Source organism: Pteronotus mesoamericanus, unplaced genomic scaffold (genome assembly GCF_021234165.1).
Source record: "Pteronotus mesoamericanus isolate MK-2021 breed Mesoamerican mustached bat unplaced genomic scaffold, CSHL_Meso_final contig_90, whole genome shotgun sequence".
Taxonomy (NCBI): Eukaryota; Metazoa; Chordata; class Mammalia; order Chiroptera; family Mormoopidae; genus Pteronotus; species Pteronotus mesoamericanus.
The window spans coordinates 10506709-10521345 of NW_026555277.1; the positions used below are offsets into that span (position 1 = coordinate 10506709).

At 47.6% G+C, this 14637-nt stretch overlaps 1 protein-coding gene across 1 annotated transcript in view; it reads left to right on the forward strand.

Moving 5' to 3' along the window:
* Nucleotides 1–1608: 1608 nt before the first annotated feature.
* Nucleotides 1609–14637, forward strand: part of MARCHF4 (membrane associated ring-CH-type finger 4) — an 85798-nt gene continuing 72769 nt past the window's right edge. The window contains exon 1 of the mRNA XM_054586171.1: nucleotides 1609–2127. Within this exon, the coding sequence (XP_054442146.1) occupies nucleotides 1609–2127 (519 nt within the window). The remainder of the gene's footprint in view (nucleotides 2128–14637) is intronic.

The window sequence follows — 14637 nt, forward strand, 5'->3', positions numbered from 1 at the left end:
GGGGGGCAGAGCCGAGGTGAAGACCCGGCAGCCGCCCTCCTGCGCCCCCGCCCCTCCAGAAGCGCTCTTTCCCGATTATTTGAGTACCGAATTATTCTTCTTCCACTAGTATCATTTCATTTTTTTATTACCCGCCTTCTCACTCCTCAGCCGCCCCCACCCTTGCGCCTGCCTCGCCCCTGGTTGCATGGCCGCGCTGCCCCGGCGCGGGGGCGCGGGGCCGGCCCCCCGGGAAGGAGGAGGAGGCGGAGGATCATGAAGCCTGAAGTCGCGGCCGCGCCGGACGGCGAGCAGCAGCCCGAGGACGAGCCAGAGCAGCCTCCGCCCCGGAGACGCCCGGACGCCGAGCAGCAGTCGCCACCGCCTCCCCAGCAGCAGCGTCGCCGGCCGCGGGCCGACCCGGAGCCCGACGGCGAGGGCGACCACCGCCCCGCGAAGGAAGAGGAGCAGAGAGCGAGGCCACTCACCCGCCTGGACCTGCCCTTCTCCAGGCCCTTGGCCCTCGCCGGAAGGGACATTTGATGGAGCCAAGGGAAGGGGGCCTTGGATTTACAGACTGCCGCAGGGGCGGGCTGGGGGCTGAGACCATGTAACTACTCCTTCCTTCGGTCCCTCCCTACACGCCCCTCGCCTCTCTCTCTTTTCTCAGCTCAGCTGCCTCCTGTCCCCCGTACACACCCTTCTTCTGGCCAGGATCTTCAGGCTCAGAAAGAAGGCGTTCTGCAAGGGTTAAGAGATCTTTTCTAGTTTCCTCTTTCCCCCTCCCCAGTCCCTTATTTCCCCACCTCTATTCTCCTAATTGGCTTTTCTCCATTCGGTGCAGCCCTTTGGCTGCTGAAGCAAAGCACAAGCCGCTCGCCCAAGTTCACCTGCAAACCCTTCCCTGTCTCCAATTGCTCTCTTCAAAGCAACGCCGGTGCTTCTGGGGTTAATTGCCCCAGTTTTCTGCCCAGGAGAGTTAGAATTTGTCCCAACCTCCTCTCTTTTCCACTTTACCCACCCCACCCCCCACACACAAACCAATCTCTTGCTACCTGAGGAAAAGCAATCTTTTCTCTCTCTCCCACATGCCAGTCCTCAGTTCTTCACTGAGCTAGTTTGCCCTAATCCCAGCTCGATCCACTCTAAATTTGGTTTATAATCTTCCCCACCTTTTTATATACAAGAAAAAAGATTTCCCACTGCCCAGGAATTTGAGAACAACCTAATAATCCTCTCCTGGGGAACTTTCTAACAATTAGACCTTTATCTCAAGGCCCTCATGGCCTATCCTTGACATTTTTTATCCCCCTGCTCCTACCAGTGCCCTTAGGTCAAAGGCAGAGGGGAGGCACCCCGAACAAAGCCCAAGGTTGGGGTGAGGTAGTGGTGGAGGGCAAGAACAACTTTTTGTGGTTGTTGTTTGGCTTTCCAGGTAAAGTTCCGAATCAGTGACTTGCAGTCATCAGTCCTGAGGGTAATTTATTTGCTCCTTGGAGGGTGTATTAGAGGAGCCAGTGAGAAAGCAGACTGCCGCGTAACAGGGCTACGCTGTGGACCCCCAAAATCGTCCTATCTTCTGCAAAGACTCCAGCTGCCCCTCCCGGGTTCTCTGCTTCCACGGGGCACATGCTGATGCCCCTGAGCAGGCTGCTCTGGTGGTGCTGCTGCTGCTACTGCTGTGCCTGGTACCGCTGTGGACTGTGCACCCCGGCTCCCCAGATGTTGCGCCACCAGGGTCTCCTCAAGTGCCGCTGCCGCATGCTCTTCAATGACCTGAAGGTTTTCCTACTGCGGCGCCCCCCTCCAGCGCCCCTGCCCATGCACGGCGACCCCCAGCCCCCCGGTTTGACAGCCAACAACAACACCCTTCCGGCTCTGGGTGCCGGAGGGTGGGCAGGCTGGAGGGGCCCTCGAGAAGGGGTGGGCAGGGAGACCCCTCCTCTGCCACCTCCACCAACTTTGCCACCTTCTGTGGAAGATGACTGGGGTGGCCCAGCCACAGAGCCACCTGCCTCACTGCTCAGCAGTGCCTCCTCAGATGACTTCTGTAAGGGGAAGGCTGAGGATCGCTACTCACTGGGCAGCAGCCTGGACAGTGGCATGAGGACCCCGCTGTGCCGCATCTGCTTCCAGGGGCCGGAACAGGTGAGACCGCTTTTCCCTCTTCCTGCTTCCTTGTGATATCTCCAGCTGTTGCAGATTGCTACTTGCCTACTGGCCCTGGGGAACCATTGTGTCGTGTGTAATGTGAGGACTATAAGTTTTAAGGACTCCTCAATGATGTTTCTTCTGGTTAAGTTTTCCTAAAAGATGTCTTGTTCCTGATGGAGCCTGTTTGGTGGCTCACTTGCAACTCAGTTTTTGCATTTACCTTCCAATGCTAGTGCCTTCAGTTGCATGCAAAAATTCCATAAGTGTCCTCAGAATAAAAGAGCCAGAAGTCAGAAGCAATGAAACGAAGGAACTATGTGGTCTATTCACACTTGTTGTGAAGTGTCCTTTTATCCGATGTGTTGTTAGTGACATTCTCTGCAGCCTCTCTTCAGTCCCAGAGTCAAACTTCTTCCCTCCATGAGGGTGTGCAGAGATCTTGTCCCTTTCCCTGTTTCCATAGACTAAAGCCCAACAAGCCTGTGCCTGATCTTTCATTTTGAGGCTCCCTCCTCCCACATGATACTGTATTCTCAGCAGCGTGTTTCAATCACTGCAGAGGAAATGGAGAGGGATCCTAGGTCCAAGAAGACCACAGTTTGCTAAGACACCTCTTGGCAGAGTCAAGTTTTTCTAGGTTGAAAGCAGGCAGGTAAGTGGGATGAGAGTGAGTTTAAGGGAAATAGAGAAGCTAGTAGGAAATCTTGTCATATCTATTCCCCTTCTCAGGCCTGAAACACATCAAATTAGATTGTCCCATCAGTTCTCCTCATCCAGGATAGGGGATGGCAAGCACCTCATGGACCAGAGTCTTCTCAAGTCTGAGGGTTCTCACTACTCCATTAATTCAGATTTTCACAGACATATTTATCCCACTCCCTTTGAGCTCCACTTCCAATCTTGTGTCTGCAGGGCTGGATAGCACATGCACATTCTTCAAGAGTCATATTGTGGCAACATTTTCCACAGAATCCCAGATCTGAAAATCTGATCTAGTTAGTCATGCTGGAGAAAGAATATTCATTTGCACCCTGGGCAGGATTATGCAGTCACATCAGCCACTTCTTCGCTGACTTCCAAGAAGTGGAGGGAAGACTCCCGGGTGCCCCCTGAACAAATGCAATGCATTAGAATACCATGCTGGTGTTCCTGAGTGGTCCTAATTCTCGCTGAGGGCTTGCCATGTGAGAGGCAGGCTTAGCTGGCATTTTCATTCATTTTTTTCTTTGTTCTGAATGGAGAAAGCACTTCAGGAACAGATGATGACTGGGGCCACAGCCTGGATATTATGAGGGGAGGTGACAAAGATCTCAGGGTGAGTAATTTTCTCTGTTGAGGGCCAGCCTTCTTGTGACGAGGACGGCCAGAAGTCCCAAATGAAGTATTGCCCAGAGTTGAGGGATCCTGTTAGGGGAGCAGGTCCAGGATCCCTGCTCAGTGCCTTTCCTTCAGCCCCTCTCTGCACATCAAGTGCTGGGCCTACAGCAGACACAAGGCCAAGTGGCTCAGCTGAGAGCAGGAGAGATGCCTTACTTTGGGGTGCACCTGGTCAGGATCTTGCCCCAATCGGGAGCCTCATCTGTTCCAAGAGAAGGAATTATTTAGTTTCTTAACTTCTTAAGCTATTTCTTTCTTCTCCCATAAGGGCTTGCTCAGATCTGTAGGTCACAAGGGCTGGGGGGATGTGGCTTCTGGTAAGAACACTCTTGTCCATAGAGAACAGCAGGACTTGGAGCCTGTTTTGAACGGTATTTCATCTGCTGTGTGAACTTCAAATCACTTTATGCCTCTGGACCCCTTTTCCAACTTCTGTGATTCACAGATACCTTTTTCAGCCTCCCCTCCTTTTCTTATATGTGTTGGGAAGATCCAAGAGATAATGAGCATGAAAATGCCTTGAAAGCGATTAATATATAATAGCATGTATTTTGATCATGAAAAAGCAGCAGTTTGTTGAGAAAAGAAAAGAATGAGATCATAAGAATATTGTGAAACACCTTCACGTGCTACAGGGCTGAGTCAGAGATTAGGAGCTTTTCCTTCTTGTTTATTATTTTTACAATGGGTCGTAAAAAAAACATTGACTACAAAAGCTAACACCAAGAAAGAAATGGGCTCTATTATTATGTGGGAGAAATAGGATATCATGCTGGCATTAAGACTGGATCTAATCAAGTATGATTTTTATATTTTGGGGGTTTGCTTTATGTGTGCAAGAACCAGGAGATTAAAATGAGATGATGTTAAAGAAGTATTAAGAGTAATGTGGGTCAGATGTGGGGAACACATTTTCCCACTTTTTGTTCATTTTTCTCCACAGCATTTCAATGAGGAAGGGAGACAAAGGGGGAAGAGATGAGAAAAACTTTCTGGACAAGGGAAAGAGGGAGAGAGAGGATGGTCGGGGGGAGAGAAGCCAAGATTTCAGGGACAGAGCTGTCCAGCAGTTGCCCACACATGGCCCTGAAAGGAGTACAGATAGTCTGTAATCTCAGGGCTGAATGTCTTGGCCTTTTCCCTGCCCAAACAAAGGAACCCAATGGCTCCAGTCATTTGCCGCTATGCCAATGGCTAAACAACTGCCAAAAATAAAGATGTGGTCTCTTCCTTCTAGGGACGTATAATGTATGTGGTGAGGGTCAACCAAAGGATCCAGCTTGTGCCACCTATTTTTAAAGGACTTTGCATCTTTCATTCATATGTGCATTTAATACATACGGACTGCGTATCTCCAGCGTGCCAGACGCTGTTCTAGGCACTGAGTGTCCAGGAGTGGACCAAACAGATGAGATCTCTTCTCTCCTGAATCTGACTGTCTAGCAGAGATGCAGACATTGACAAATAAACTACTAGATAAAAACAAGTGATTTTGGATGGTGTTCAGTGCCTTGGTGAAAGTACAGCAGGAAAATGAGTTAGACAAGAATAAAAGAGAGGGCTTGCAAAAGATGTGGCTACATCAAGTACACTGATCAGGAACAGCCTTCCTAAGAATGTGCCCTCTGAGCTGACACCCACACCATGAGACGGATCTGCTGAGGCAAAGGTCTGGGAAAGAGCATTCCAGGTGGAGGAACAGCAGGTTCAAAAGCCTTGGTGTGAACAAGCTGAACATGTTTGAGAAAGAGAAGAGAGGACAGGAGGAGGGAGAGAGACAGGTGTGAACCAAAGCTTTCAGAGACAGCTTGGCTTCACACCGGAAAGCTGACTGAGTACCTACTTTCCTCCTCTCAGCCATTCATTCAGGTGGGACAGGGATCAAAGACCCATGAGAGTATGAGACAAGAGCCCAGTCACCAACCCTTCCACTCTCCATTTCTAGTTCACCTTGAGGGACAGTGCCCCTTGGTGGGTAAGCCAAGGTGTCTAAAGCTAGGTGGCCCCAGTTTGAAGTCTGAACACATGGCATAGTCTCTCTGGGACTTGGGGTCCTCATTTGTAAAACTGGGATAATGATGATAGTCCCCAATTCATAACGTCATTCTGAGAATCGGATGAGTCAACACGGTTAAAGCAGTGCCATCACAGTGTGGTGTTGTTGTTGTTGTTGTCATCGTTGTCTCAGAAGCAAGAGGGTCCCTCCTTGCCTCATATAAAAGGAGAAATGTGCCCTGGCTCCCAGTCTGGCAGGGGGACTGCTGTGATCATGGTGTGGCTGGGTCAGGAGGTTGCTTCTGGTGCAATTACAATGCTCCCTGTGCTGCCCTGTTTCTACCATCAAAAGTCTCTACGAAGTGCCCACCTGTGCCTGCTGTCCTGCTGAGCAGGATCTAAAGGCACAGGGCCGATGTGGCCCTGCCCTCTGGGAGTTTGGCAATCCAACCCAGACATCACAGAGGTTGATAGAGATCAAGAACACACAGACAGTGAGTCGCAGGTGAATTATAGTAATATCGGGTACAAGGAAGGGATGCATGTTTAAAAGCAGCTAGCCTGTGGGGTGCCTATTCAGAGAAACAGGTGGGAGAATTGCTACCTTTTCTCCAATTAGTCAGACAAGGCTTCTTCTCTGTGGCTGCTGAAGACCAAGTGAGATGAAATAGACTTAGGCTGAGTTTAAGAAGCCAGAAACAGAAGAGATGTGAGACACAAGGGAACCTTGACAAAGACTTGGGACCACCTCCTCAGCTGGGCCAGCTGTGGAGCACCTAGGGGTAGGCACAGAGATAAAATCTGCATGGCAGTGGTGGTGGTGGGGCACCTGTTTTGAACCCAATGAAAAGCAAGAAATAAACCTGGAAGAGATTAATAGACTTCATCTACCTCTCTTGTTCTTCCTGGAGTCTGCTTCCCTGGAGCTCTGCACTCAGAAAAGGCAAGGGTAGTGTGGAGTATTTTATTTTTTAAAAAAGATTTCATTTATTTATTCTTAAAGAGAGGGGAAGGGAGGGAGAGAAACATCAATGCGAGAGAGAAACATCAACTGGTTGCCTCTTGTAAGTGCCCCAACAGGGGACTGGCCCACAACCCAAGCATGTGCCCTGACTCGGAATCAAAGCTGCGGCCTTTTGCTCTGTGAGATGATGCTCAACCAACTGAGCCTCACCAGTCAGGGCCAGTGTGGAATATTTTAGACAGTGTTTTGGTTTCTTGGGGAGTAAGAGAAGGGCTTTGCAGAGCTTAAGAAAACATGGAGACCCCAAGATGCAATTAGAATCCTGGGAACAGAGATCAAGTATAGAGCATTTTAGCAGAGAGCCAAAAGCGCATTATTTTCTCAGCACTATGGTTCAATTTTACAATCCTTTGTGTGATTATTTAATTAATATATGTCTCCACAAAGAACAGACCCATTCCTAACATTCGTGGAACCTCAGGCAAGAGTATAGAGGATGAGATGGCATAGGCCAAGATATTTAAAAGTAATAAATCTAGCAAACAAACTGTTAAAGATAATGCATTTTATCCTTCTATTCTGACAAATAGACCTATAGAATGTTCTGGAACACAGGTTTGAGTTTAGAACTGTTAGATTCCTCTTAATTCTGTGCCAGACAATTGGGGATATTGGCCCTTGGACTATGGGCCAGTCTGATTCCCTTTCCACTGCTGGCTCCGTCCTGCACCATGAAGAGCCTTGTACACAGGCATGAGGGCACTCCAACTGGCTTGTCCAAGCTCTAGCCATGCTGCCCCTTGTCCCTCTCCCATTTGACTTGAAGAAAAGAACCCTGAGTTCTGGGGGCAAACTCATGGCTCAATAGGCAGAAATTCCAGGGCGGTGTGTCTCCTTGACCCTGCAGAATCCTCACCCTCTGCGTGGGGTGCAGCTGAAGAAGGACCAAAGTGGGGTCCTCTACAGCAAGAGACCCTCTTGCCTGGGTCTCAGGAAGGCACTGCAGAGGGACTGCAAGATCCCTGGAAGCAGCAACTTCTGTACTTACTCATTATTGGGCCATCAGCTCCCAATCCACTGCCTTGCACTTGCTTCACACTCTAAAGTATCTGTTAAATGAATGAGACTCTAGAACAGGGGTCCCCAACCTCCAGGCCACAGGCCTGTTAGGAACTGGGCCACAGAGTAGGAAGTGAGCTTGAATGTAACGCACTTGAATCATCCTGAAACTATCCTCCCTCACCTCTTGCCCATCCATGGAAAAATTGTCTTCTGTGAAATGAGCCCCTGGATCCAAAAAGGTTGGGGACCGCTTCCTAAAGTTCATTCAGTGGGCAGCTCCACAGGAGGGGGGACTGGGGAGAAGAGACTACAGGGAGAAAAGTACTCACTGGTATCAAATGCTGGATATGTGCTGTGCAGAACAGGGGCAGATTGGCTCTGTGGAATCTCCAAGGCCAGTGTCTTGGCCAGCAATGGAATCTCTGGAAAATGTGACTTGGGTTTTAATGTTAGAAAGCACATTCTACCACAGCTGTCCCAAAATAGTATACGCTGCTTTAAAAGGGGGCTCAAATGAGTGACTGGGACTAGTAACCCCCAAGATCCCTTCTGAGCTTGCGACTTGGGGTTCATTACAATGACATTGCTTGGGGGTCCAGAGAAAATGTTAATCCAAGCAGAAAGAGATGAGCCTGAACCCCTTCCCAATTCAAGGAGTCATCTTCTCCTAGGGTGTCTAAACCCAGTGTCTTCAGCAAAGATCGCAAAGAATAGTCTCCATCTTGCTTTCCTAGGAATCCCAAGTTGTTGACAATCACGTGATTGCTGCAATCGTGAATTTATACCACCCACATACCACAGTAGGACAGCAAGGATTTCATGAACAATAGGCAACAGATACCATCATGGACCTAAGGATGCAGAACCATCCCAGAAAAGGGGATGCCCAGTTACCCCACCCTCAGAGTCACAAGTGGGCTCTTTTCATTTTCCCATCTGGGTTTTTCCACTGTAGTTTTTCAGTGCTTACTTTAGCCAGTCCTGGCACTGTTTGATCTGGAAGCTCCAAAGACCCTTTCATCACTCAGGATTCTCACCAGTGCTCTAGTTCTTTATTGGGAGGTGATGTAAGAATGTTCAAACCCCACCATCACTTCCCTGGCTATTTCCCAGATTTAGCTATCTATTATGCACACACATGCACATGCAAGCACACAGATAAAACATTGAGTGCATTGGTGTCATTTCTACAGACTGAACTAGGGATTGGAGTAAGGGAGACACCTGGTGTCTTGACAGCTGTGGAGTGATTCTCACCTCAGTTGTCTGTAGATCCTCTAACAGTGTGCATCTTGGGATAATCCTCCTTCACTTGCCAGCCTGTCTCTCCTTGGGGTGTGTTGGCTCATTTATTGGGTGTGGCTTCTAGCTGAGTCCCCCATACAGAGTTACTTAATAAAGCTGGTAGGGCAGGCATGAAATATGCATTTTTAAAAGAGCCTGGGAGAAGAAAGGAGAGATATTGGAAATCTCAATCTCTTTCTCTCTCTTCCCCATCCCTCCTTTCTCTCCTTTCCAGCTGGTATGTTGAAGAAGCCCAGTTGTGGCCCCTGAGTTGGGGGAGGGAGAGTAGGTATGAGGGGGAGAAGATACTAGAAGGAATGTGGGAATGAGCGAGCTGCTTCTTGTTTGCTGGGAAGGAAGCCAACTTGGAAGTGAGCCCAGATGGAAAGGAGCTGGCCAGTGAATATGGTGTGTCCTGAGCTGCACACCATCCCCCTCTGAGATGTGTCACATGCAAGACAGAGTCTACCTGTGCAACTATGTTTAGTACATATGTGATACCACCCTCTGCATATGTGAAAAGTGAAATCGGGGTACACATGGGACTGACTGCCTCATGACAAAATAGGCAAAATGGGATGTCACAATTTGAGTTTCAGGTAGGTACAAATTGTCAGAAAAAAAGGGGTCTGCAAATATGGGCTCTGTCCCACTCCATGATCTAAGCCCACAAGGAGGACACATGGGTCCCAGTCTTGGACCCAGCTCATCACTTCCATGAGGATTTCTCCAGGACCTGTGCTCAGAGGCATTGCGGAGGACAGAGCAAGTCAATTTCCTTCTTTATGCAAAGGTTACTTTGGATGTGGTTGAAGAAAATCAACATTAGTCTCTCCAAAAGAAGCCCCTTGAAGCCACCCTAACAGCTAGTATAAGGCTCTGCATACAGTAGGGGCTGAGTATTTGTTGATCCTTTCCCCTCCCCCCTGGCCCATGTTCATTCCAGACTGATAATGCTGCATTTGGCTCCCAGTGCACACATGGTAGAAGGTATATTTGTGTGTGCACACATGTGTATAAATTAAAGTGTCAGGCAAAAGGAACATGGATAATCCTTGAGACCCCTTCTACCCTGTCCAGCCTTGTTTCTGATTCTGTCAGGACGAGTAGTGATGATTCTTGTCCTTTTAATCATGGTGATCATCATCCTGACCGGAGACCCCCTGGCCAAGAGCAGAGCTTTGCTCCTTCTATTGCAGGACAAGGGGAAGAGCGGAGGCTTTGAAGTCAGAAAGGAATGGATTTAAATCTCAGTTTGGGCCCTTCCCAGCTGGGTGATCTTGGGCAACTTGTTTAAACTCCTTGGTCCTAAATTTCCTTGTTTACAGAACAGGAATAATGTTCTGAGCTTGCACGCTCATTGTAAGACAGGGACATGCTTTGTGAAAGTGCTAGGCACACAGCAGCTGTTCGTTCAATGGGAGTGATATTCATCCCGTTCTCTCAGTGGGGCTCAGAGGCCTGGAGCCGGGCCCCAAGTCCCACTGCTGCCTTTCCTACACCGCTCCCTTACTAAAGCCTTAAAAAGTCAGACACCATAAGGAAGGCTGTGCTTCAGCCACAGTAAATCCACAGCTGTTTTTGTGCCTGACATCAGAGATGCACATTGAGACCCAATGTCCCTGCTCAGCAGACTTTTGCCTCTGTGTGAAGGACTCAGCTGAACCTCTGTCCTTTCCTGCATGGGACCCTCACTCCCAACATACCTAGTGGTCTTTATCCATCTCCATCACCACCATGTTTCTGACAGACCTTGATTAAGCAGCACTCTCTTCTTGGCAGGATCTGTGAAGAAAGACACTTTCCTGGGCTCTGAGTCCCTAGAGGGCAGGAGCCGATTCTGCACCCGGAGGAACACGTAGAGAAAGTGGTGGGAAAAAAACACTTGCTCACAATGCGACAGCAAGATGTTTGCATTCAGGGCCATCCCCAGACTAGTGCTTCTGAAAGCCCTAGATGGGATGGATACCTCAGACAGACATGATGTTAAATAACACTGATTCTCAAGTGAGAACATTGTTCTTTTCAGTTTGCTCTCATGCCTTATGATTATGTCCAGGATAGAAATAAATCTCATTGGAGTGATAATATGTCTTTAACACCTTTCTAACACTTGTCACTCTCCTTTGTAAACAAAGAGAGAAGGCGTCAGGCTCAGAACCTTTGGATGCACAGTAATGTCTAGCGAGAATCTGTTAATCTTGTTTTGTCTGTATTTGTGTGTGTTTATTCCTTTTTTTAAAATTAATAGACTTTATTTTTTTAAAGCAGTTTTAGGTTCGATGTGAAACTGAGCTGAAAGTACAGATTTCCCATATATTCACCTCCTCCCGACTCCTCCCACCCACTCCCCAACCATCAACATCCTGCACCAGAGTCGTGCATGTGTTATGATGGATGAACCAACATTGATACAGTATCACTCAAAGGTCACAGTTTACATTGGGGTTCACTCTCAGGGATGCTTATTTTAAGGGTTTTGACAATGCATAATGGCTTGGATCTACCGTTATATACAATACCATACAGAGTAGTTTCACTGCCTTAAAAAGCTACCCATTCATCCTTCTGAGCTGACCTGGAACTCTTGGCAATGTAGCCCAGCCTTTTCCAGACTGTCATGTAGTTGGAATCATATAGTGTGTAGCCTTTTCAGATTGGCTTCTTTCATTTAGTGATATACATTTACACTTCCTCCATGTCTTTTCATGGCTCAATAGCACATTTCTTTTTAGCTCTGAATAATATTCTATGATATGGATGTACCACAACTTGTCTATTTTTTTTCTTTTTAAATGATTCCAGTTTTTTATTTATGGTAGTGGCAAAAGAAATCTCCTTTATAAATAAATGTATTGAAGTAAAAAATGTGAGCCACTTAGAGAAAAATGTTAAGTGTGAAGAAAATAATAGTATATAGATGGCCCATCAACACATTGAAAAGTAGAAGTGGCTGAAGTCTGGGTAGCACTGACCAGGGATGTATGCTTTACAATGACAGCTCTGAGACATCTGTGGGGCACCAAGAAGTGCTTCAGGAAGAGGGAAAATACAGAGTCTCAGTCCCCGGGGGAGGGGGGGCGCCCCAGAATCTGCATTTACAATTCAGTTTGACAATTCCGAAGTAGGTGATCACTTTTGGAATACTGTATACGAGGCAGGAGTTTGAAGAAACAGCTAAACGGGGAGAAGAAATGCCTCCTCCAGACCTGAGGTTGCTGGACACACAAGGAACAGAGGTGTGGGCACTGGAGGAGGAGGGAGGGCACAGAACCATGTGACCAGGAAAGAAGCGACATGTGTCCCTCAGGGCAGAGGTAGGAAGGAATGCCTCTTTATCTCTCTGTTCCTGCCTCAGTGATTTGGAAGCTACAAGTTTCAGATGGGATAGCAACAAGACGGAAAAGTCTAACCCACACGAGACCGTACCATGGGATAGATACAAACTTTACTTGTGTGAGACATTGAGAACTGGGTTTGTCTGTTGCCCTGCTCATGTCAGTTTCCCTGGCTAATAAAACCATCACTTCCCACTCCTGAATTATGTTTGAAGGGTATTCCTGAGCAAAGTCAAATCAAGGTCCTGCCTGGGGAAGCCCCAGAGTCCCAGATTCCCAGAGCAGGACCACAGAGAGTGCTCAGCTCACTCCCTCACAGCTCACAGAGAACATGCAATGACGCACTTCAGCTCAGGAATGACATCACTTTTGCCTAAAACTCATTGGCTAGATCTAAAACATAACTGCCTAATAGCAATAGTGCTGGGGAGGGTCATCCTCTTGGGTGCCTGGACAGAGAGCAATCCAAGCATGAGTGAGCTCTACAAGTCTCCCTTCAACAGTATTAGAACCTCCCTCTTAGGGGTATTGTGAGAGTTAAATCAGATTACACACTGCCTGACCCACAGAAAGCACTCAGTAAATAGTTTTGTTACTATTCCCTCATTTGTAAAAGGAGGAGGTTGTACCCAGGAATGTCCAGTTCCTTCTGGTTCTGCTGCCTGCTTTTATGCCACATAAAACGGAAGAGCCATACCTGGGGCTGGTATAAATCCCACTCCTCCCTCTGCTGAAAGGATAAGTCTCCCTGGAAGAATGGACTTAGAACTGGGCCTTAAAAACAGATCAGGATGAGAATTTGAAAAATAAAGATTGTTCTAGGCATATGAACAATGGCAGCAAAGAATCAGAAATGCTTTTCGAGAAAATTAGCACAGTGGATAAGTTCGTGGGCTTTTGTAGCCAAGCAGAGCTGCTTTCAAATCCAGTGTTGCTGTGCAGATGTGTGATGTCTAACAAATTACTTATAGACTCAGAATCTTCATTTCCTCCATTGTAGAATGGGATGATAGTTATAGTATCTGTCTCAGAGGTTGTTGTGGGACCCAGATGGCTCAAATGATATAGTAATACATGGAAAAATCTTGGCGTAGTGTGAAATACAAACATGCAATAAATTGTATGTTTCTATTGTCTTCAAACTTTTTTTCCAATTTTTTTGAGCATTTCTACCTCAGTCTGTGTGTAACTGTGGGCTAACCTCAGGAGGAGCTGCCAAGATATCACAGGAGTAGATGAAACTAAATATACCCAAGTGCTGCTGATAGCCTAAATACAAATTCTCTCACAGCTCTGCATACTATTTTTCAATTGCATATGGAAGCCATTGTGATGAACAGAATCAAAAGCATCCTTCTGCCCTGACTGGTGTGGCTCAACTGGTTGGATGTTACACTGCAAGGCAAAAGTCACCAGTTCGATCCCAGTCAGAGCACATGCCTGGGTTGTGGGCCAGGTCCCCAGTTGGTTCTGAGAGGCAGCAGATCGATGCTCCACTTACACATTGCTGTTTCTCTCCATCTCTTTCTCCCTCCCTTTCCCCTCTCTAAAAATAAATAAAATGTTTAAAAATTTTTTAGAAAAGGATTCTTCACTTGTGTAGCATCTCGTCAATAAGTATTGTATTCTCAATCAACAGATACTTAAAGTACAGTCAAGCACTGCTGGCACTTGGACCTAAGCTCTGTCCAGCCTCCAGCCTCACAACTCCTCTCCCCATCAGATGCTCCAGCCACTCCCCATCGCCTGCCATTCCCCACATACACCCCATGACCCTCTTCATTTTTATTTCTATATAAAGACTTTCTTCCTTCCAGGTCATCCTTCCCATCATCTTTTACCAGCCCAAACCCTAATCTCCACCGAACCCTACCTCGCACGTCACCTTCCCGTCCCACAACTCACCTCACCCTGGCTGAGCTTCCATAGCACTTATTCACCCCAGACTGCCTGCCCCGCTATCGCCATTGACCCCATTTTCTTCTCTCCATAGACGTGAGCTCACGGGATCATGTTCCACGAGTCCAGTTCACCTTTGTATTACCCACCATGCCTGGCAGTTGTAGGCGATCAAAAAGATAGTGTAGTTAATGAAATAAAAATCTGTTAGGTATTTGAATACTTTCATGAATCCACTAAAAAAACAAACCCATTTTCCCCCTTCTAATGGACATTTCCATCTTTCTGCTAAGGTGGGCGCTAAGGATTTCCCCCAAAACCCGTGTTGAAGCCCTGACTCTCAAGATGATGGTAATTTGGAGATGGGGCTTTAGGGAGCTAATTAGGTTTAGATGAAGTCTAGAGAGTGGAGCCCTCATGATGAGATTTGTGTCCTTGCAAGAAGAGACACCAGAGAACTTGCTGGATCTCTCTCTGCCATGTGAGGACACAGTGAGAGGGTGGCCACCTGCAAACCAGGAAGAGTTCCTACCAGAACCCAACCATGCTGGCACACTGGTCTTGGACTTGTAGCTTCCAGAACTG